This window comes from Phaseolus vulgaris, chromosome 3, assembly GCF_000499845.2.
Source record: "Phaseolus vulgaris cultivar G19833 chromosome 3, P. vulgaris v2.0, whole genome shotgun sequence".
Classification (NCBI taxonomy): domain Eukaryota; kingdom Viridiplantae; phylum Streptophyta; class Magnoliopsida; order Fabales; family Fabaceae; genus Phaseolus; species Phaseolus vulgaris.
The window spans coordinates 34497112-34523035 of NC_023757.2; the positions used below are offsets into that span (position 1 = coordinate 34497112).

At 33.3% G+C, this 25924-nt stretch overlaps 3 protein-coding genes across 3 annotated transcripts; 2 read left to right on the forward strand and 1 right to left on the reverse strand.

Annotated features, from left to right (window-relative positions):
* The first annotated feature begins 285 nt into the window (after positions 1-285).
* LOC137807297 (homeobox-leucine zipper protein HAT22-like) lies at positions 286-1779 on the forward strand. The gene is made up of 3 exons (XM_068607884.1): positions 286-719; positions 965-1044; positions 1307-1779. The coding sequence occupies exons 1-3, from the start codon at positions 426-428 to the stop codon at positions 1536-1538; spliced, it is 606 nt and encodes a 201-aa protein (XP_068463985.1). The 5' UTR covers positions 286-425; the 3' UTR covers positions 1539-1779.
* Positions 1780-14968: 13189 nt separating this feature from the next.
* Positions 14969-18407, forward strand: LOC137805578 (uncharacterized). Its single transcript, XM_068605521.1, has 4 exons — positions 14969-15055; positions 16543-16649; positions 17813-17969; positions 18048-18407. Exons 1-4 carry the CDS (start codon positions 14969-14971, stop codon positions 18405-18407), a joined length of 711 nt encoding a protein of 236 aa, XP_068461622.1.
* Positions 18408-22529: 4122 nt separating this feature from the next.
* Positions 22530-25321, reverse strand: LOC137807298 (3-ketoacyl-CoA synthase 11-like). Its single transcript, XM_068607885.1, has 2 exons — positions 24280-25321; positions 22530-23636 (listed from the first exon to the last, which is right to left on the reverse strand). Exons 1-2 carry the CDS (start codon positions 25045-25047, stop codon positions 22854-22856), a joined length of 1551 nt encoding a protein of 516 aa, XP_068463986.1. The 5' UTR covers positions 25048-25321; the 3' UTR covers positions 22530-22853.
* Between the last annotated feature and the right edge of the window lie 603 nt (positions 25322-25924).

Here is a 25924-nt window from a genome sequence, read left to right on the forward strand (position 1 = left end):
ATCATAGGAAAGTTCTGGGAAAGATACATGGCTGACTCGAACAAGGTTGGAATTCGCACAAAGAAAAAAGAGAAAATTGTCAAATAATAGTATATCATTAGGAAAACTTATGGTTTCCTAAGAGGGGTCACAATCCTAAGCCATGCTTTTACTCTTTTTCATTTTTTTATTGTTACATTTAATATAGGAGTTGTCATTAGTACCATAATTATTCTACACACACAATTTTATATTACTAATGAAACCAAGTAGCCATATAATAACTTATTGAAATTGAATTTCTATGACCAAGACCAAACCCAACAATAAAATCTGTATTATATCCACCTCTTTCATAAACCCAACTTTCCCTTTTGACTATATACTTCATCATACAATTCTCCAACTCCTTCTCTCTCTCTTTCTCCTTCTCTCTCTCTGTGAAAATGGAAGACGCTGAAGAATGCATCACTGGGCTATGTTTGGGACTAGGAATGGGAGGGCATGTCCCAATAAAGGGTAAGCAGAAAGAGAAGAGGCCTGTGGCGTGCCTAGACTTAGCGTTTGAGCTTTGTCCAAAAGGGGAAGCCATTAACTTGAATCACGATAAGGTAGAGAGTACTGATTCTGATAACGATAACAGCAACAACAACAACCGAAGCAGAAAGAAACTGAGGCTTTCCAAGGACCAATCATCCATGCTTGAGAACAGCTTCAAACTGCACACCACTCTTAATCCGGTATCTATTCACCTTTTCTCCTTCTAATTTTTTCTATATATCTAAAAACTTATCTCTGGATGTGTGGATTAGATTGCACGCCGCAAGTGGTTATTGTGTATGGCACACATACGTAACACTAGTGATGATTTTGTTTCGTACATATGATCATTTGTATTGTACCATATGTTTATGAGTCAATTCTTTTTGTTTTGTACCACAAGGTGAGAGAGTTTATGATGTGTTGGTTTTGGTTGGACATGCAGGTTCAGAAACAAGCACTGGCTCATCAATTGAAGTTAAAGACAAGACAAGTTGAAGTTTGGTTTCAGAACAGAAGAGCAAGGTACGTTAACGTTATACCTTTGTTTATTCTTGATCAATTGTTTTGCATTAAATATCTGGGTTCCTTCAAAGCTCAATCTTTAGGGGGTAGAGATAAAAAGAGAGGAAAGAAAAGGGAGAGTTTTCCGTTTTCTTTTCCAGGGCTTGGTTTTGTTTATTTAATAAATTATTAATTGTGTTGACTATATCGTCCTGTGGCGTGCATTAAATTTCAGAGATGTTATTATATGTTTAAATATCATAATTAATAATGATATGTGCAGGACCAAACTGAAGCAGACAGAAGTGGAGCGTGAGTGGTTGAAAAAACAGTGTCAAAATCTAAGCGATGAGAACAAAAGATTGAAGAAGGAATTGCAGGAAGTACGTGCACTTAAGGTTGGATGCATTCAACTATCCAAAACGGCGACTCTGACTATGTGTTCTTCCTGCGAGAAACTAGTAAAACTGAATGAAGAAAAGAAGAATAATATAGAGTCAGAGGGTAGAAATTGATATATTAATTCATGAAAGATATAATATTGGAATATAATGTAGCAGCTGTTGCTATACGTAACTCAAAAGCTTTCTAATTATGATTAGAATGAAAAACAGTACATACATATTATATATTATTCCTTGGTCCCCACATCGAAGACAGAGCAAACTGGGGCGGCTTAGATAGATACGTAGTTAGTAATCAGGTGTCTCTTCTCTTGTACATTTATTCAAATTAATCAAAATTATTTATTTCTCATTTTGTTTATTCATTTTGTATGTGTACGTATATGTTGTACGGACAAGGAATAAGCTTTTGGATGGCTGAAACTCAAAGATAAAACAATTCCTTAAGTGAGACCACTAATTAGAGATTAGGGCTTAAAGTTGGAATATTAAATCTCAGCTAGATAGGATTTTGTTTTATATTTGCGATTGATATCATGACGTGAAACATTGGTGTTTTCGTGCTTCACAAGAATCCAAACCATATAAATATACAATAATTTTTTGAGATCCATAGTTGATCTCATTGTAATCTTGAGAGGAATGTTAATAAAATAATTTTATTGCATAGGAAATTTGAGTACAATTTTTGGAAAAACTTCATGAGGGTTTAGTGCGTGACGTGTGTGGCGAAGGGATGTATGCATGTCACAATATTTAATAATAAGCCCTCCACCAATTTTTTGTGAGTGTTTGTCTTTGAGTGTTGAGGTGGTTCTTGAACCAACCCACAAGACAAGACAGAAGTAGGTTGCACTTCACAAATTGAGAGAAAATGCATGGAATTTGCTAAGTCATAATCCTAACATTATCCAAGTATATTGAAATCTAAAAAAAATCATTACTGAGAGACAGTGCGATGCCTTTATGATGGCACCATAAGCAATACAAGATGCAATAACATGGTTTTAGAGAAACTTTATAGCGTCTTTTAAGGGATCGCAAATGAATTCAAACACACTGTTTTCACAAATCCAATTCAGGTTGAGTCAATGTTCATAAAGAATATTTGTTGTGATTGAGTTATTTTTCTATCAAATAAGTGTGACTTTTTAGCACAAGTATTCTCATAAAATTTTATAGTTATGATTTTCTTAATAAATACTACTTACATAATAAATTTTAAATAACTTTGATAATATTTGAAGAAATATATTTTAAGTTTAATTCAACCTTTTATAAATTTATGATAAATTTATGGATTTTTATAAGATCTGTCTTAAAATCATGTTAGTTACATGATTTTTATTAATTAATAATATTTTTTTTCGCATTAACTAAATGTACATACAAATTCAACAAGTCACACCCATTGGTGAAAGAAACTATCCCTTGAACTAGTTGCGTACAAAATTACATTCAATATAAGTCACGCTCGTTAATGAAAGAAAGTTATTATTTAAACAATTTGTTCTACGAATGTTTTTAGAATAAAGTTTAAGTTTATAATACTATTAATTAAAATGAACCAAGTTAAACTATTTTGAATCTAAATGAATAAATTATTTATTTTCATGTAAAAGATTAAAAAGGTATATATATTTTTTAGTAAGAATTTAAAAGTTTACAGGTCACTTTTACTTTAATTAAACATTATTCGTAATGCTTTATAATTTGGAACTGAATTATCTTCATTTAAATTACATGTTTTATTTTTTCTAGTCAATATTATTTTTGTTGTTTTACCGTCAATACTAATTAGTATTACAATAGGATTTATATTTTATTAATTTGTTAAACAAATGCCTAATCATTGGAGAGTTAGAGACTAGATTGGAGTGAACTGAAACGCATGTAATATTTTTAAAATTGGGAAAAGTCTTATCGTTTATTTTTTTTATAAATATATAAAACTACAAATAATATAAGATATAGATATAATAGAGAAAAAAGAATTTTTGAAATTTTAAAAGTTAGTTGTTTTGAAATAAAAAAAGAGAGACTAAAAAAATAAGGTATGACAAAGAAGTAATAACATGCTCTTAAAGATAGAGATTAGTGTTTGCCTTATTTAAAAAATATTTTGAAAGGAAGAGGACATTGCATTTGTCTACGAAAAGGTTTCATAATTACCAAGTTGACAAAAGCATATTTAGTTTCAACTGCCAACCATTAAACATTACTATGTCACATATGACCCAAATAAGGTCCATAAGCCACAATCAATTAATTTAAGCCATAATGGCACCATTATGAATTCAGTTCAACTGTACACAGTATAATTTCTTCCACTTAATTAAATTTTATCCACTTATAAATTATTAGACATTTTTAATTCAGTTTTTATTAAAAAAAATTTCTTTAAAATATTTTTTGTTTTTATTTAAGTAAATTGTTACTTAATTTTATCATCAATAAAAAGACACTCGTTGTTTTTATCTTTTTTTTCTTCTAATTTATCAATGAATTCAATTTTTTTGTTTAATATTATTGAACTCACTGATGAACCTGTTCTTAGAAAATGAAGGAGTAAGTTAGAGAAATAAAATAAAAAAGATAAAAAAAGAAACAGATAAAAATACTTTTAATACTCAAATATAACTTTTTATATTAAAAAGTGAATTTTAAATTTTAAATTTAACCTTATATTATAAAAATAATTTATAAAATAAGATTTGAAGCACCTTTATTTTTAGTTGATGTGAAATTTGTAATATTTTAATTGAAAATTAATTCAAATATTCTTTAAAATTTATTTAATACAACACATCCTTAAATCATTAGTTAAAGAAATACTTTTTTTTAATAGAAAAGTAGTTCCAACAATCTTTCCACGATTTGTCTGCTTGAGAATGCATTTTTAAATGAATTAATATTTTTCAATTAATTCACTTCATCATGAATTTAACTTTGTACATTGTTAGAATGTAAATATATTTTTTTACACCGTTAACTAATTAAAATATACGATAAATATAATATATGAGAATGAGAATCTACAATTGGCCGAAAAAGTAAAAATATGAAAATATATTAGTGAGATGTACAGTACATGATCAAAATTAATCTTCTTGTTATAATGAATTAAAATAATACATACTCAATGATTGAAGTACAAAAAATTACTGAGTTTTATATAAAACAAACTTGTGATTTAGTATTATGTACATGAAATTTGGAAACAATAATTTGACCACGTTGAACAAGAATTCCTGTACAAGTACAAACATGGCTGTAGAATACGATTATATATACTAGTCCAACATCTTACTAATACGTCAATTTATTTAATAAAATAAATGGATTATTCAAACGGGTCCCCATTTCCCACTGTCCAAGATTTTAGAATTCATATACCTTGCCACTTAAGCAAACTCTATTTAATTAACACTTCTTTTTTTTACAAATAAAATTTGACTTTTGGTCATGATTTCTCAAGTTATTTTATATAATTCTATACGAATCAGCAATTTTTATTTTGAGAGAAAAAGAAGGGAAGAAAGTATAAGCAATGATCTTGGTGCACCAATCATTGGTCATCCCTTTCATCAGCCTCCACCAACTCCCTTTCATACCAATTCAATAATAATAGCATGCATAGCACAGTGGTGTGAAAAGAGGCACATATATATAATGAATGGGAGAATATTATATTGAAGCTTGTCCTTGTTGAATAGTTCAGCTAATAAAACTTCACCCTAGGAAGGATACCATCAATTTCTGTGTTCATTCCAATTACACAATATATATATATATATATATATATATATATATATATATATATATATATATATATATATATAAACATGGCAAGAGTGACCATTGCAGTAAGAAAGGTCAACTGTGTGAAAACAAAACAATCAATCAAAATTGGGCCACCAATTCAGATTTTAGTCATGATCATGGCCCACTCAAAATTGCCCACTCCTCTTTACACCGCCAACAAAACAATTCAAAGAAGCCGCCACATATGTCAAAATTGTTCATGTAATATTAATTAATAGAACAAATTCAATTTACCAATGGTTGATACTTTCATGTAATCAGGAGTGAAATTGTTACGAGTAACTCACATTAAAGGGTCAATTATATACAGTCCTATAAATAATTTTAAGCTTATAAAATAAGATAATCAAACTAGTTAAGTTTAATTAAATAATAAAAGTTTAAGTATGGTTTTTATAAATTTAAATATTTTTAATTGAGTTTCTATTAAATCTTTGGATTAAATATGTTTTTCGTCTTTAAACATTTATGATGAACTATGTTTCGTCACTCATTGAAAGTGTAATCTTATTACACTCTTATATTTTATGAAGTTATGCGACACATTCTCCCCAACAAACGATGTTAATGAGTTTGCCATGTGACAAATGGAGTTCCACGTCAATAAAATTTGACTTTAACTATTTATCCACATCACATGACTCTCTTCATCTTCTTTAACCACTTTGTTTTTATAAATCCCGGGTTTCTCAATTTTCACTCACAAAATCAAAGATGAATTTCCTTTGAAATTTCTCTTTGTTTAGCTTCAAGTTAATATCATAATTTATAAACTACTTGCCTTGGTTTGTTCCAAGACAATGAATAACTCAAGGTTTATTCAAGGAGTGATACAAACCAAGACAACAAGAAGATGACCAATGATGCACACTATTAAAGGTCATCTCAACATTCAAGTGAAGACCTCACTAGAGGAAGAAATGGACAAAGACCAGAGCATCTCAAGTTCTTCCTGGTGGTCTTCTTAAGAATAAAACAAGTTGTAAATAATTTGGGCTCACTTTGGGGGTCCAAATAGAAAATATAGGCTAGAATAAGGTACCTTTAGCATAATAGGGGGTGTGAGTAGAATTTTAGCTTGTTTCTAGCCCTTTTGGAAGACATTTTGACCTAGTTTTTAAAAGGACAAGCCTAGGATGCGGGTTTGACTTAGTTAAATCCTAAGGCCGCCCATTTTTTCCCTTTTCCCATCCTACCACTTTAGCTTGTTCTCCAAGGCTCATTCACCTATAAATAGGAGGCCTATCTAGTGTATTTTACAAGTTGAAATCAATAGAATAAGAGTTAGTATGCACAAATTGTATGAGGTGTTAGTGAGGTTTGAATTCCTCTTAGCATTTAGGTCTTATCTTGTGAGTATTGAGAGCTCTCAAGTGGCGACTATCTTCACTTATCTTGGAGGACAATCATCACATAAGCTTTCTCCTTCCTTCATCTATTCTTCCATTGTCATTTCATTTTTACTCTTTGTATCATGTTCTTGTTTGGTTTTCCTTGTTTCCATTCGGCAATTCTATTTTTGTTTCTTTTCCTTGTTCTTTAATTTCGCACCTTCTAACATCATTTTCACCTTATAATTGTCTTTTTCTTTTGCCTTTGTGAAATGAACCTTCACATCTACTTAACCACTTGGTTAAGTTAATGTCCAGTGGGGATTTTCCAAAGGTCTTCACTCTTAAATTCCTAAAATCTCAATCCAAGTAAAGTGTCACACCATGAAATGAACAATCCTAAAATCAACTCACATCAAGGAGTGAAGTTGAAATGTCAACAACCATAACTCAAATTTTTTAAGTAAGAGGCCTAAAATTAATAATATTTCATGTGATATGGAATTGTGTTTGCACATAGGGAAGCAATGTAATCAATTCTAGCTTCATCATAAACAAGGTGATATATGTTTTGTTACTTTTTGTGATTGATCTCTCCTAATCCCATGCTGTGATGTGAAAGGCTACTACTAGGTTCCACTGATCTTTAATCCCATTTTCTTCGAATTCTTAAGCATCATCACCTACAAATTTCATATTATAATTAGAAAAGGTGAACAAATTTCACACATTTTTTGATAATCAGGTTACATACAAGTGATATTTATTGAGCAAATATTCAAGACGAATTTTAAGACATGCAGATAAAGCTAGGAAGAATGTACAAATCCAAAAGTTTCTTAATGTCATGGCCCCATAACACTACAAGAAAAACTGCATATACATACGGTCAAAATCCGTATGTAATGCAAGAAATCCCTATGTAAAACATGATTACATACGGACGAAAATCCGTATGTAAAACCGTCGTAGGTAACTGTTACATACGGATTTCAAATCCGTATGTAATTACATACGGATAAATCTGTATGTAATTACATACGGATAAATCTGTATGTAATTACATACGGATTCATCCGTATGTAACAGGGGAGGAGATTACATACGGATAAATCCGTATGTAACAGGGGAGGAGATTACATACGGATAAATCCGTATGTAATAGGGGTCAGTATTTCGTGTAATTGAAGGCACTAGAAATCTGTTCAGAACCTGCATTATCAGAAGCAATTCCAGTTTTCAGAATTCATTCAAAAGCAATATCAATCAAACATTCAGAACTGCCCATAAATATTTCCGAATGTTCAAAATATCCAATATCCATCAACATTCAGACCTGTTCATAAATACAATCCTATTTCTAAATGTTCAAAATATCCAAATGTATTTTTCATTAAAACATAAAAAGCATCTAATAAAAGAAAATTCAAATCATTACAAAAGTTTTAAAGAAGCTAATAATTATTATAATCTTGACCAGGTGAATTTTTGTTGTTCTTCATGATTACTATCATGTTCATTATGATTACTATGATGTTGTACTTCATCATTGTCTTGTATCTGATTTTGTTGAGTTGGTTGCGGGATATTTGGCTGTTGAAAAATATTTTGTGCCGCTGCTACTGCTTCAGGTGGTAGATATTGCAGCATAAAATTTTGGAAGGATTGAAATTGAGCATTCATGTCTTGAATCTGCTGCTTAAGTTCAACAATTTCTCTTGCATCAGCTTTGTTATTACTAGAAGATGCTTGTGTTTCTTGTAGGCAGCGATCAATACAGTCTTTGTGATCATCGACATGTCCAACCCCATATATTCGTCCCTTGTACCTTCCACCTGTAGATTGTAACCAACAACTATTTATTAATCTTTCCTTCTCAGCAGCATCTAATGGAGTAGTTATTGAGACAGTCGTAGATTGTGACTCAGAGACTGCTCGAGAAAATCTACTTTGAAAATCTTCCCATTAAAATGAAAAATATTTGTTATCATAGTAATTAATGTACATGAAAAAAAAAATTAAAAAAGTTTTGATAAAAAAACTAACATGTGTCCGTCTCGATCTATCATCTACAAAATCTCCAGTGCTCTTCCGTATATGTGTTTGTTGAAACACTTCATCAACATGGACCGTGCGACCAAGCTCCTGTGTCTATAAAGAAAACATTTTATAAATTAAGGAGGTAATAATTAATCATAAATTAGTACAAAATTTTATATGGAAGTCATACCAAACGAATAGCGTGTTCATGCACGCTAATGGATCCTCCGGTGTGCAGACATCCACCTTTTTCAGACAAACGATTTTTTTAGCTGTATTGCATTTGGATCGATACAGAGGCATGTTCCACTGTTCCAAGAGGTTGTTCCAAACATTATTCCCAATCCATTCTGGTCGTTTTCCTTCTTGGCGAGCCACTTTAAACATTTGTGAAAGACTGTGAGAAGCCTTCGTATGGAAATTTTTGTTAACTTTGTCCTTATCTTCAACCCTCCATGTGACCTTCCTCTGCAAAACAACAATCATCAATCCAAATTGTAAATTATAAGCATTTTTTAAAGGAATAAAAAACAAGTACCTTAAAACATTGAAAAAATATATCTCGGTCAGCCTTTGGAATTGCCCCCCATGTCAGCCATGACTCACTAAATTGTTGCTTAATGGTGGCAGTGATGGCCTTGGATGCAATTTTTGATGGATAAAACCTAAATACCAAAAAAAAGTATAAGAATAATAGTAATGCATATAAATTGAAATTTATTATATTCTTACCCTCCCCCAATAGGCTGAATCAAAGGGCGATCACCAGCTGAGAGGACCTTGTCCTCTAAGTTATTGCCTGCAAAATTTGAATGCGTCCCTCCTAGATTTGTATATGGAGATGGTGTAATATCTGGGTTTAGGGTTGATGCATTAGAACCAACACGTGGAGATGGTGTTGATGCATGGTGGGGTGGATTGGGTAGCATTTGCTATTGGTGGGGTCGATCCATGAGTTGAAGAAGGAATAGGTGTATTGGGTTGACTGGATGATGGATTTTGATTGTTAAATCGTGATAACAATTTTATCACATAAGGTTTTTTTCCCCTTTTGTTGTTACTCGGTGATGGTTGATCAGAACCTCCTGATGACATCTATATATATGGCATGAAATGATAATGAAGGTAATATAAGTTTATGAATTGAGAAAAAATATATTGAATATAGTTTAATAAAAAAATTCAAATAAACATGTAAAAATTTCATCAGCAAACATAACCCAAGAGTATGACATCAAATTAACTGGAGCAATAAACAGTATGTTAACAACAACAGTACACAGTAGTTCATACAATACATATTATTTGTTAACACTGGTTGCCTAAGTCTATTCAGAGGTAGAGATGTCAAAGTCATCTCCATATTCGTCTTCACTTTCTCCGTCCTCATTGTCCTCTTCCCATTCATTTGTTTCTTCATCTATCTCATGCTCAAATGATGATAGATTGTTTATGTCCACTTCTTCAAGCTCAGCCTCTAAATCGCTTAATCCTGAAACTTGTTCAACTTCAATCACTTCATTAACATGTGACATTTCATCAACTTGATATGGCACTTCAACTTCTACATCATCAGAATCTATACAAGCTCTGGGCTTTGTTTTGATTGCAACACACCAGCCACGTTTGTCTCTGCGTGATGTTGGATATGGTACATAATAAACTTGTCGAACATTATGTGCAATGATAAAAGGATCAAATGGCACATATCTTCTATCCATTCGAATATCCACAATACCATATTTGGAATCCACTCTTGTACCTCTTGTTGATGGATCAAACCAATTACAGTAAAATAATACAACTTTCTTATCTGAGGTCGAAGAATTGTACTCCACCTCATACATGTGTTGAATCACACCGTAAAAATCATCCTCACCTCCTTCTGTAATACCCTTTACATGGACCCCACTATTTATTGTTTTCTTTCCCTCGCTCCATGCATGAATGTGGAATTTGTACCCATTCACAAGAATGTGTGCCATTCTTTTACACACCTTAAAGGACCAAGTGATAAATCTCTTAGGTGTTGGTTCTTCACAGTTAAAGGGTCTTTATGAACCTATAAATATATGAATGTCATTATTTTTTTATGAAATGGTTAAAGAAGTCAAGAAAAACTAAATTATAGATTTTGTAGATACATACTTGTATCCTAAACCACAAAGGGAAATCTGCATGTATACGAGCCGAAGCATGTGATTCGGAAATTTCATTAGAATGTAAGAAAGAGCTGTCAAAATATAGGTGTCAATGCATTAGGTTAGCGATAACTTAATGAATGAATAACAATTTTTACCATAAGTATATCGTGCATGAGGCTTACTCAAGGTATGATTTAACTTCATTACAGTTGATCAAAACATGAACATGAGCTGAGTTCAATTCTTCATCAGTTAACCAACGAGTGATCTCCCTTCCAAATGACGTCCAGGTTGGTCAAAGATAGATAAGATTGATGGAAGCCTTTCACTTTCAATGTCCACTTCATTTCTACTATGTTGTGGTCTTAACATGAAGTTGTTGAAATAGTGTGAACAAAAATGAGTTGTCTCACGATGCAAATAAGATGCGCAAATAGATCCTTCTACCCTAGCCTTATTCTTCACAGATCGTTTAGCATATCCCATGAATCTATAATCAAAGAAATATGTTATGATTGATAATTATACTTGACATTAAATAAAGAGTAATAACTGTTATTATTACCTTTCAAATGGGTACATCCACCTATAATGGACAGGGCCACCAAGTTTGGCTTCATATGCTAGATGGACAGGGAGATGTTCCATAGAATCAAAAAATGCCGGGGGAAATATTCTTTCCAATTTACAAAGAATTATTGGAATGTTTTGTTCCATCCTAGTAAGGTCATTCTCTTTTAGTGTTGTAGAACACAAATCTTTGAAAAAATGACTTACTTCAATAATGGGATTTAGAACATGAGTTGGTAACGAACTAAATGCTATGGGAAGTAGGCATTCCATGAATACATGACAATCATGGCTTTTCATCCCAAACACCCTTCCCTTGTTCACATCAGCACATCTAGCCAAGTTCGAAGAATATCCATCAGGCATCCTAAGATCTTTTAACCATTGACACACATGTTTAATTTCCTCGGTTGCAAGTGTGTAATTTGCTTTTGGCTTGAACATTTTTCCATTAGGATGTGACTTCAGTTCCAAGTCTCTTCGCCTACAATACAAACTTAAGTCCATTCGTGCTTTGTCATTGTCCTTTGTCTTCCCACTCACATTCATGACAGTGTTAAAGATGTTATCCAATTTTTTTTTTCAATATGCATAACATCAAGATTATGCCTTAATATATTGTCTTTCCAGTATGGAAGATCCCAAAAGATGCTTCTTTTTGTCCAGTTATGCCACTCCCCGTAACCATGTATTCTTTGCACACCACCACCTTCAGTTACTTTAGGATAAGTCTTGACTCTATTCCAAACTTGTGTAGGTGTGAACATAGGTGGTGGAGGATCCATGTCAACTTCCCCCTTCTTGAATGCATTCTTGTTCCTCCTAAATGCGTGATCATTCGGTAAAAATCTACGATGCGAGTCAAACCAAGAATTTTTGCCCCCATGATGTAATCTAAATGCCTTTGAATGCTCCATGCAATGCGGGCATGCCAATTTACCATGAGTTCCCCAGCCAGACAACATACCGTAAGCAGGAAAATCATTAATCGTCCACATTAACGTTGCCCTCATCATGAAGTTTTCTTTCCTTGAAATATCGTATGTTGGGACACCACTCCACAATTTCTTGAAGTCGTCTATCAAGGGCTATAAAAATACATCAATACCAGCCTTTGGATTGAATGGGCCCGGTATGAGACAACTCAAAAACATATAAGGTTTAGACATGCACATTTCGGGAGGTAGATTATACGGAGTCACAATTATTGGCCAACATGAATAGGGTGCATTTGATGCTTGCACATATGGATTAAAACCATCAGAGCATAAACCTAGTCGCACATTGCGTACCTCCATAGAAAAATCGGGATATACTCTATCAAAGTGTTTCCAAGCCTCGCCATCACATGGATGACGCAAAATACCATTAGTGCTTTTGTTATGATAGTGCCATGTCATTTCTCCCGCAGTTTGTGTTGAAGCATACATTCTTTGCAACCTTGGAATTATTGGCAAATAGAACATTGCCTTTACAGGAACTGATTTTTTGTTACTTGATCCGGTGTTCTGATGATGGTACCTTGGCTTATGACAAAATTTGCATTCAAGCAACGCTCCATCATTTTTATCGTATTCGTTATCATAGAAGAGCATGCAACCATCCACACAACAATCAATCCTCTTAGCCTGTAATCCCAACTTCGACACTAGCCTTTTTGCACTATAATAACTTTTAGGCAAACTTGTTTTGGTGGGTGTTGCATCCAAAAGCATTTTTGAAATAAACTCCAAGCATTGGTCAGGAATATTCCAATTGGATTTGCAAGCTAATAGTCTACACACATTGATAATTTGGACTCTGATGCCCCTTCATACAATGGCGTATTCGCATCCAACAAAAGCTTATAAAATCTTTGACTTTCTTCGTTGGAGGCTCTTCCATGTTATCTACATTTGGTGCCTGGACTGACTCTTGTTGCCTAAGAGCATCATACACCATTTCTTCCATCCACATAAATTGGTCATCTTCTGCCTAGTTATGTGCACCATCCATTCCCAAAGTTATACAATTATCGTTATTATACAAGTCACCTTGTACCATGTCTTCACCATGATCCGTCCAAATCCAATAATTAAATTTGAAACCATGTTTGTAGAGGTGAACCTTCACAACTCTTTCCTCCAAAATTCTTGTACAATCACACTTACTACACGGACATCGTATTCCCCCATCATTCTGATAACATTCTTGTTGGCAAGCTTTGGTTATAAACTCTTCAACTCGCAATATAAAAGACTTTTCAAAGCACTCTTCCTCTATGACACCTATCATACATCCATCCACGATTTGATGGAAATTGATCCATGTTCTGTTGATGAAGCAATTCATGAAAAGTCAACCAATTTTTAAGACAAGCCTTGGAAGACGAAAATATTGTTATAAATTGTATTTGCAGATTACTTATTGGAATAAATTATCTTGTTAGAAAAAATCTAAGATTGTTAAAATCTGCTAAAAATATATGGATTTTCATAAGTCATCCAAATTTGGCTAATATTTATGCTTATTTATTTATTCATCCAAATTTTGATAAGTCATCCACAAGAGACTATGCATTTGTTACATTGTAGCCAAGACGTGACAAAAACATTGTTGTCAATCGTACTCTTCTAAGTTGAGTACTATTTTGCGTAACACACACCTAACTAACTTAACTCCTACTTTGGCAAAATGCTCTGCCATATGAAAAGGATACAAACTAAGTGTCAATAGGTAGTAGAAATTTTTTGATTTATTTTCCTTAACTGAAATATAGTAAATTTCTAGTATTACAAATCAATGCAGCAAAACAAATTTGAAGTGACCGAAATCTAACCTTTTAATGACTACAAAAACAACCTTTTACTTCCACGTAAGAGTTATCCTAGAACCTCCACTGCCTCTGTTGCATTCACTGCCCCTTGTGCTGCTGCTCCCACAATTCAGTCACCACCCTGAAAAATTAAAAGAATAAACAACAATATCATCAAATTTAGCAACTATACATAGTGATAAAAAGACAGTTTAAGAGTTTCATGTATAAACTATAACAGTTTTATACTATCACATGATCAGTATAAATCCTAAAACAGGTTCACCATAAACCAATAAAAAGTCATGCCTACATTATCTTTCTATTAGAAAGCATAATTTTTATATAAAGCAAGTGTTGGGATATCCTTTTTCCTACTTTGGTTGTGGTGGAAGTTGTTAAAAGTTTTAAAAACTAGTTCTGTTTCATAATTTTATTGAATGGTGTATTCTTTGTAATTATATAAAACTGAGAAGTTTCTCTCTTTATTGATACCAGCGATCAGAATATGATTTGGAAGAGAAGATAAGGAAATATTGGAAGTTAATGTAGAGTTTCATTTTGCAGGATAATAAGGATGACCTTCGTGAATCACTTGGCAGTCCTGTTTTCACTGCACCAGAGTGTATTTTAGGTTGCTTTTACTTTTCAAGGTTGCAAGCTTTAGTTGAAGTACAGGTTCTCAGTACTCTTACATGTGGTTATGTTTATAGGTCTGACCTATGGTGGTAAAGTGTAGACACATGGGCAGTAAGAGTTTATACAAACTCAATTCAATGAAAGTAACAAACCTAGTGACAATTTAAAAATATTTTTGTTAAGATGACATGACACAGCATGTACAAAGTACAAATTGACATAATGGTTAATCCAGGTTTGACTGAAACATGTGGACCAATTACTCTTGGCTTTCCTGATGAATGTGTATGCTTGGTACTGTTGGAGTTGTATCAATATACAATGAAATAAGGTACACCATGTATGCTTTTGTTATGAAAATGATAGATTTACACGGATAGGTGATTGTATACTGAGCAGAATAGGAGTAAAATGCATAAAACTCAGATTATGAAGCATAGGAAAGTAGTAGCTGCCTAGCTACCTATGACTCCAACAACTCCATTATCCTTCAAACCCCTAGCCCATACAGGCAACAAAAAACCAGCAGCTCCATGATTAAAGCTACAGCACACCAAACTGGTTTCCTACCACATTTAAGCCAAGTTGTTGCTCTAGATTGCCTCTTACTAGAAGCATCATCTCTCTTTATCACAATAACCATATCTGCTTTGATTAGAGGCCCCTAAAACACCCCCAAGCCTGCACCCTTCTTCCGATTTAATTCCAGCAACCTGCTCATCTAAGCACTCAATAATCTATCTGATTCTACCAACCAAGCACCAACCAAATCATCCTTATCAGATCTTGCAACAGCACCAACCAAACTACCAGTGTATGTGAACTAAGACAAACCTGCCTTCACCGTACTAAACCTGTTGTTACCCTTCCCACCAGCATTTACTCCTTGCTCTCCTTTGGACTCTTCCTCAGCTCTGGCACAACTTTTGTTGTTCCTGCACCTGCACCTGTTTTACTTCCATATATATTGCAAACTACTAAAACAGCCTGCACCTTTTTTAAACCTACCAGACTTAGGCAGACCCAATCAACTCCAGCTTTGTGACCTCTGCATCTCAGTCCTGCACTCTGAGCCCCTCTTACCCTTATATTGGTTCACTACAGACCCTATGAACCTCACCTGTCCCTCTACTGCTCACTCCTTCTTACTTGATGCTATTTATACAAATCACCAGGTTAAGAATCCAATCTGCAAAGGAGTAATTAAAAGTGTTGGACCTATATTTTAGCCATAGCCTATTTATACAAATAACCTGTTTCTTCTGTTTTTCTATACAACTTTTTGTTTTTGCCTCCTACCCTTTATGTATTTCTGATTATCATACTTAGCTAATGACTTGTACCATCACAAGTATTGGACTTTTTCAAGGTGTTGAGTCTTTTGGAATCAGCTATGCTCAAGTGGCTAACAATTTGCCACCAGCAGACAAAGTCCTTGAATTGTTGAGCACCCTTAACCTCACAAAACACAAGAATCTATGATACTAATCCTCAGATTTTGAGTTCCTTTGCAAACTCAAACATTGAAATAATTGTGCCTACCCCTACTTTGCTTACAAGGATAGTCCTAATGGGATTTCTTTGAACTACGTGCTGTTCAATCCAAATGCAGGAATGGTTGACCCTTACACCAATCTCTGTTATGCTTTATCATAACATGTAATTTGTAGAATAAGATCAAGAACTTAATTATCTTACCAATTTGCTTTAATCCTGTAAATGTTGACAGATTTAATAGTTTCTCTCTAACTGTTTTTCTTTTTGATACTCAGGTTACAAAAGATGTTTCACTTCTATCTAGATGGATGACAATTGATCTCTATATCCGGGAAGTGGAGAGCCTCATATTTCAGGTATCCATGAACCGGTGCAGTGATAGGTTATCAAGATCGGCACATGGCATTCTAAGTCATTTGCCTATTCAGTTTTATATTTAGGCAACATCCTCCAAATTCCAATGGATATTCATCATTGTTTTATATTATAAGACCACAAAGCACTGACTGTAAAAAGTACATAAATTCAAACAAGCAAAATCAAACATCCACATCAATTAAAACAAGCAAAATCAAACATCCACATCAATTAAAAGAAAGAATGCAGGTGCAGAATAAACCCTAAAATATAAACTAGGTTCTAGTGTAGAATAGAACCTCAAAATAAAAAGAAAACCAGGTTCGAGCTTCCAAGCCCTTACAAGATTCGAAGCTTTTCTCCCCTTCACTACCTCATGTCACGACCAAGCCCTTCCAAGGTTCAAACTCTGTGCACAACAACAAATCGGTGAAAGGAGAAATTCAACCTTAAATGGTAGGAGGAAACAAGAAATACAATAATATACCAACCACGAATGAAGAAATTGAACCCACGAGAAAAAAAGGAGGAACAACAACCTACGAATTTCAAAGCATATGAACACACCATTATAAACAAGAGCTGCCAAATTTTAAGAAAGGGAAAATACAAATGAAGCAAAATGTTACCAAATTCAAAACATTCAAACCGCAACGAGCCTCATATTAAGCAACCTAGGGTTTTTGAAACGGGTGGTTTGCGAAAATTGGGGGTCTTACGAAATTGGAGATTCAAGCTCAAATTCAAGCTTGAAAATTGAAAGTTAGGTTGGGTTACCTTTCACCTTACGAAAGCATGCATTCGGGTTCACACAAGTCTGATAGCAATGAGAACTCTCGTGCATATACAAAACCACACATACATTACCATTTTGATTTTTTTTTAAACTTAAAACATCTGTATATTAGTTTCGTATGTAATACACATTGTTATTTACATACGGATACACTTCTGCTTACATACGGATCCATCTAAAAAAATATCCCTTTTTGCGCGCCACCATTACATATTGTTACATACGGAAAAATCCGTATGTAACACAACTTTACATACGGAATTATATCCGTATGTAAAATTCGTATGTATCTCATATATTACATACGGATTTCTATCCGTATGTAATTATCCGCGGGTAATGAGCGAATTTCTTGTAGTGGACATTCAAGAGGAAATCTGAATTTTGGGTAGTGAAATAGCTCAACGTGCACTCAAAACAAAAACTCCAGCACAGTGGTGGGAACAATATGGTGATGCACTTCCGGAACTACAAAGATTTGCAGTTAGAGTTTTGGGTTTGACTTGTAGTTCATCCGAGTGTGAGCGCAATTGGAGTGCATTTGAAAGGGTAAGCATTTAAATTTATGAGTTCATTTTATAATTAGAATTTATAAAGGGATAAATTTATGATGTTATAATTATTTAGGTCCACACGAAAAAAAGAAACCGTTTACACCAAAAGACCATGAATGATGTAGTCTTTGTGATGACTAATTCAAGATTGATGAAGAAGAAGGATGTTAGGAACACAAAAAACTACAACATTGATGAGCTTGCCTCTGATGAAGAATGGACAGTGGAAGATAATGAAGCAAATGATGTTGAACTTATGGATGATTTGGATGAAGTTGGAGAAGTTGAACCTATGGATGATTTGGAGGTTCCTCCAATTGCTGCGGATGATGAAGGTCATGGCATAGATAACATTAATGAAAATGAAGATCTTGTAGAAGAGAATGATGATTATCCTTCAATCAATATGTATATGAAGGATTTCCTTGGATAGTTTAATTGTATTAGATATTTGTGAACTTAGTTGTTTTCTGTATGAACAATTTATGATTTATGAAACTGTTTCCAGTTGTGTTATGTATTAAATATTATTTTTCATATGTTAGTAATTCTTACGAGTCGAGTTACGATCTTTTAGCTCCTTCCCGATCCTCGTACGAGTTACGAGTTTGACTACATTGCTGGACCCCTGATGCTAGTACATGAGTTGGTACCCTGGTGGTTATTCTGTTATTATTTTATGCACTCCCTGGAGGAAAGATTCTGTTATGTTGCAACGCCAAGAGAGTGTACCTTTGAACAAAATATTTTCCTGTTGAGTATGCTTTCAGTTAAGATTATATTCTCGTGATAGAAAGTTGTTACAAGAGGTAAACTATAAAAGGGACTTGAGATCCCAGGTAAAATGATGTTTTTCTAAATAAAAGAAAGTTAAACCAATTTATAAATTAGAGGATGACAAATTTTTAACAAGGAAAACAAAAAAACCACTTATGAAGACTCAAATGCACTTATTTAAACTTTAACTATGAAGGTTTAATATCCTTAGAAATTGTAAAAGCAAGAAGGATTAAATTCCAAGTATGAAAACAATTTGCCATATAATTAGAATCCTCTTTAGTAATTTGAAATTTTAAATGTGATTGCACTCAATTTTCTTTGTCATTGTTTTTATGGATTCAAAGTTTCCATACCCTTTCTTTCATGCACATTTTTAATTCACTTTCCAAGTTTTGAAAAAGATATTGGGTTGAGATTTACTTCATATGAACACTTGCCTTCTATGTTTGGAATTAAATCAACCACTACTCAAATAACTTCTAATTTGTTTTTAGTTCTTCACAATTAAAATCAAAATAAGTAGAATGGATTTAAGACTCGTAAAACACTAAGAACATGAGACTCAAGCAAAAGAGGTAAGGAAAAAAATTGATGCAAAATAATTCAAAAGAAAAATTTAAAGTGCTTAATGAATAAAAAGATGAAATTGTAAATGACAATAATTTAAAGGCGGAATTGAAATTGCTTGAAGATAAAATCAATAATTGGAATGTACTGAAAATTAAAGGCACAAATCAACTCAAAAGCAATTAAGCACAAAATAACCATGCTCTAATACCACATGGTCAGTTGATTTTAAGATTGCACATTTTATGGGTTGCCCTTTGTTTAGGATATTTTGAATTAGCAATTATGGTGAGAAACCCCAAAGAAGATTCCCACTGATCATGAACTTAACCAAGTGGTTAAGTAAGTGTGAAGGTTCACTTCTAGAGGGCAAAAAGAAAAACACAATTATATGGTGATGATGATGAGGTTCGGAAATAAAAAAATATAATGGAAAGAAACAAGATGGAAGAATCCAAGGACATAACAAGGAATGGAAATGGCACAAATAATGAAGGAAAAAGATGAAGAGATGAAGAAAGCTTATGGAAAATGGAGCAAAGAATCACGCCACTTTGAATGGTGGATGGTTCCAAGATGAGTGATGAGGAGCCGCCACTTGAGATGCACTACACTTAAGATTACCCTAGAACTTTAGGAGACAAAACTCACTAATCACTCAAGCAGAGTTCATTTTCTATTCAATTTCAATTGTAAAAGTACACAAGGCAAGACACCCTTTATATAGGAGAGAGTGACTTGGGGAGCAATAGTAAGAGGGGTAGGAGTGTCATTTGTGAGAAACCTTCTAGAAGGTAGGTCAAAGAAACCCTAAACCTAGGTGCACATGTCATGAAAGGTGGGCTTGGCACAAGCCCAATTTACAAAGCATACCCTACTCTACCTTATTCTTCTATTTGGACCCCCCAAAGTGAGCCCAATTTATTTATATAAACTTGTCTTTTATAAAGACTAGAAGAAAGAACATCTGATGCTCTAGCCTATGTCCAATTCTTCTTTTTTTGAAGTCCTTCTGAAGTTTGGTGGGGTCTTGTCTTGGATGCTGAGATGACTGACTTAATTGTGAAGTGTCAGTTGTGTCCTTAGTCATCTATTTGTCGATATAATTTGTATCATGTTACAAATTTCTTCATAGGGAACAGTCAATTGATGATGATCGATGGAAAATGTGGAGCAAATGACAAGATGAAAAAAAATTTAAAAACTGAGGAAGAAGATTAATAGTTATGGCATGAAGAAGAAATGAACTTAAAACCTACACATATTTGGAGATATGGTGAGGATTTGAAAGCAACTATCCTTAGTAAGAAAAAATTACAAAAGTATTACCAATCAAGATTTGACAACAGTTCACCTAAAACTTTTGTTCGTATAAAATTGTTATTTTGTAATTTTACTGATATATACGTATGCATTATTTAATTTAAAAGATAAAATATATCTTTTGAATTATGTAGAATTTAAATTTACTTTCAACTACATTAAAAAAAAAAGTGTGAAATATATTGAGACAATGTCGACTAAAATCAAAAGCTAGTGTGATGTTTCCATGTGAAATTCAAAACACACTTAATGTACTCAAAGTCAACAACAATTAGAAATTAAGGTGATGGTTGATTAAAATGCACTTTATTTTATTCTTTTGGTCATGTGTGATTACTCACCAAAAATTTCTCACTATAATTTGTTCCAATTTTAAAGTATTTTATCGAATAATTCAACAACAAATTATCAGCTAAAAGGTACACTACAATAAAGTAATTAAATAAAATTTAAAAAAAAATAAAAATTAATTATTATTGATTAAATTAGATACTATTTTAAAAAATAAAGTTGGTAATTAAAATCTTGGTAGCTAATTAGATATCAATTTAAAAAACTATTTATTAATAATACAAACTACTTTATATATCAATATTTTTTTAGTATTTAAAATAATATATAATTTAGTCAATATAGTAAGAAATTATATTTTGTCTCTAAAATTAATTTGTATTTAGCAATTTTTTTTTAGTGGTACAACATATAGAAAGTTATTTGAATTTAATTTCTTTAAAAAATGAAATCGTATATTTTAGTTTAGCATATTTTAAAATAAAAGAGTAAACTGATTAATACTAATTAATCAGATAATATAATTTATATTTTTAAAGGAATTAAATTGACACAAAATTATTATTGATTAAAGGAATCAATACAATGTTCATCAAAGAAAAAAAATTGTATTTACATGTTATTTATTTAATAGTACATATTGTTGTTCCACTAAAAAAAAATAATAATGGAGATTTTAACTATGATTAAAAACTTGTTTTAGCAACTATTCTAGAATTGTTGTTGTCATTAAAAAATTTAACCTATCGTTCTATACTAGACATATTATGGTGGTTGTTTATTCAACTATTGTCATATGTGCTAGTGCTAGATATGATGATAGGTGTGAAGAAAATTATCGTTTAAATTCCATTTGACTTTATGTTATTGCAAAGACATATAACAACGAAAATACAAACCTCTTAAACTAATTTGAAGACATTTAACAAAATAATTTCAAAATCATATGAAGTACAACATATTTTTTAAGCTAAACAAAAATTTAAAAAATATCAAAGCATAAGAGGACGTACCAACATGAATTTAATTCTACATAACATTGATGGTGGCAAAACAAAACAAATTAAAATACATTGGTACAATGAACAAAGTTTTTGAAGGTGATACAACCAATTGGGATGCAATGAGTAACGGCCACAAAAATTGACCAAAGAGGAGAAGGGGAAGAGAATAGAGAAAAAACAAAAGAAATAAAAAGATGAAATGTTACTACAATATAAAATTCATATCACAACAACAGTTGAAAAAAATAACTATAATCGTATGGTACATGTAACCGTAATTAAAATGCAATTGTATATTTAACATTAATTAATGTTACATGTCCGTTTTTCACAATATCTCCTAACAAACATTGTCGAATTACATCATTAGAAATATTTTTTTACTTGTCTTTGTCACTCATTTTACTACAAGTATCACCAGATGATTTTAAAACAATGTAAAATCACATCTCAATTTTATTTCTTGTTGTTCAATATGTTATTTTCTTATTAAATCTCTACGATAACTATGAGAGAAATAGGATAATCATAAAAACACTTATCCTGAAAATAAATAAAAAATTAAAAAAAAAAACAGAGGGAGAAGAATATCAAAACCGAAAAATGTGTAGATGTTTAGCATTAGTCAAACCTTAAACCTTGACAAGTTTCCATATTTTTCTTTCTCAAGTACTCTTGTACATTTTATGAAAATTTGTGTAATAAATGTTTCATTGGACAATATAATTGTATGCACACTCTTATAACTTCAGCACACTGGCACAAGATCAAACAAACTGCCAAACCAGCAATTCTGGTGGAGTAATGTTCTCTTCTAATTTGCACACCTCCTAAGATTAAAACTATGAAAATCTTAAGTAATTAAATTTTCTCCTTTTAGATAGCCTCCTCCCAAAAAAAGTAAGAGGTTTAAGTTAGGAACCAATGGTTGCCACTTTAGGCACATGAACAGGAAACTCGTGAATCTCATCCATCCAAGGATTTTTCTCCTTCGCAGGATTAATGGTCCTCAATGCACGCCACACAGCACTGTTGCACTTGAAACCAGAGCCAAATGCAATCTGCCAAGTCCTGTCACCTTTTCTGATCCTCCCTTTAGCTTCAGTGTAGGCCAGTTCATACCACAAGGAACTGCTAGAAGTATTACCAAACCTGTTCAGAGTCATTCTTGAAGGCTCCATGTGCCAATCACTGAGCTCCAGATTCTTCTCCAACTCATCCAACACTGCTCTTCCTCCAGCATGGATACAAAAGTGCTCAAAAGCTAGCTTAAAGTCAGGGATGTAAGGCTTTATTTTGGTCTTCAACACTTTTCTAGCCACCAAAGTTGCAAAAAACAAGAGCTGCTCTGACATGGGAAGGACCAATGGCCCAAGTGTTGTGATATTGGTCTTCAGGGCTTCTCCAGCAACAGCCATTAAATCCTTCGAGAGTGACACACCAATATTTTTACTCTCATCCTCTTCTTGGAAAACGCAACCATAGCTTTTATCATCTGCACCCTTATGAGTACGCACTGTATGGATCAATTGATATTTGGCTCTTCTGCGATCAGAAGACCTGTTGGATAGGAGGACCGCAGCTCCACCCATTCTGAAGAGACAATTTGAGACTAGCATTGACCGGTTGTTGCCAAAATACCAGTTGAGAGTGATATTCTCCATGCTTACCACTAAGGCATAAGAGTTTGGATGAACCTATTATCATAAAGAAGTGAATATTAGCCATTCAAATTTTGCAATAGAGCAATCCTAAGTAAAGAAAATGGAATCACACATGTACCAAACTACCAATAAAAAATAATCTGATCAACTGATCATTTGTAATTATACATAGACAGCAGGATCCATTGGTATATATAGTAAGATCATGGTATAACTTCAATTAAGGGCAACTGAGTGTTAATTTGAAATTAAGTTTCATTTCCGCCAATTGTGCCAGTGAAGAACTGTTAACTGTTAAGGGATGTAAACACATCCAAAAGGGTCTAAATCTATAGGATACTCTTGGCTGGGACAACATTAATTACATAGGGTGGCAAAATGGATGACCTAACAACTGCCACCAAAATTGACAATGAAGAAGATCAACTGGACATGTGGACAACTGGGGCAGCAATTGCCACAAGAAACATTAAAGCACGAAGGTCTACTTGTGGTCCCACACGTCCTGTTACATAAATAATTCGGTCCTTTTGATTTTTAATTTGGCTACATGAAGATATAGACCATATAGAGACATGCATGGTAGACAGGTACAACTTAAATAGATAGGAAGTGATAGCTTAATACTCATGAGCATAAATAGAAGGGAAGAATTTTATTTAAAGTGCAGACAAACCTGGAGGAGCTGTTTGGCAAGGTCTATGGAGATAAGGCCAGCACTGCAACCCATGCCACCAAGATTATAACTCTGGATATTCCCTCTCAACTTGTAGTGGTTGACGATCATTGCAGAGAGAGATGGTGTGGGGTTGAACAAGCTGCAATTCACCACCAAAATCCCAATATCATTTGCCTTCACCCCAGTTTTTGCCAGAAGCTGGTCAATAGCTCCAAACATTACTTGCTCCGCTTCTTTCCTTGCTTCAGCCATACACGGGTTTGGTGGGACACTCAAGATTGATGTAGGCAAGCATGTCTTCTGCCCCAAACCAGACCTCTCAATTATCTTCTTCTGAAAGGACAAGTTCTCCTCTGAAAACACCCCGGTTTTGATCGACCTGTCCATGAAAGTCTCCCTTGTGCAATTGCAGTCTTGCTCTGGCTTATAACATGCAAAGTCCACCAAGTAAACACCTCTTGGACGGCTCATGAAGTAAAAGGTGACAAGGAACACTATAAGACTCGAACATACAGTGACCGAGACAAGATTGAACTTTAGGTTTTCCCATAGTTGAGCAACATCTTGGTAGGAGAGAGTTGAGAGATGAGCAGAAGCTACCCCAATAAGGGGTATGAGCAAAAGGTACATAGCATTGGAAATTAAATAGTGGTAGCCAAGCTTGACATACTTAAGTCTCACAGATAGCAGAAAGTTTGGAAGTTTTCTTCTTTCTTCCGAAGCTTCAACGGATACGTTTCCAGAATCTCGGGTTTGATCCGCCATGAGGTTGGGAGGGGAGAGTTGAATAGCAGGCAAAATGGAAGCAGAGAAAATAAAAAAGAGAGTGTTGGTTTAGGTTTTGTTTGGAAGAGTAATTGTTAGGCTAAGAATGTGAATGAGAACAAAAGTTGAGGAAGATGAATGGTTTGGAAAATAATGAAAGTTGGGATGGTTTTAAAGAGTGTGAGGGTTAGAGAGAGAGAAGAGGTGGAGGGGGAGGATAGTGGATACAACTACCCCAACGAACTTTTAATGGTTACATAAGGGGGCATTGAATGAGCCAACTGGGTTCACTCATGTAGGTGTTTTTTAGCCTTGTTGTTTTCTTGTTATTGCTGCTTTGCCACTTTCCGATTGATTCAGAAACGGGTAGGGCACTGCCATACCACCCACATGCATGCGTGTTAATGGACTCCTACTCTAGATTGGTAAACAGTCTTCAGTTTTGGTCAAAATCACACGTTATTGATTGGTGAACTATAAATAAACAAATTAATTATCTTTATACGTCTCCTTTCTCTCACTTTAGTAATTCTTCTTCTTCCTTTTAACTTCCTCTCTTTCACAAAACAAACTCTCCATCCCATACGCCACAATATAAAATACTTTCTTACTTTTATCTCTGTTTCTTCCGATAGAAATTATAGCTTTTCTTGTTGATGTAAATGAAAAAATTATAAAAATTAATTGTGTTATTTCACCATTTATTAAAATGTTCTTGGGTTTATTTGATTAAAAAAAATGAGTAGAAGTTATATTTGAATAAGTAGTTGATAGTTATGAAGGAATCCGTTACGCAAATGAACAAAATTGTTAAAAGATGGGCTTCAATTATGGAATTAAATATGTGTTATATAATGAATTGGAAAAAAGTCCTAAA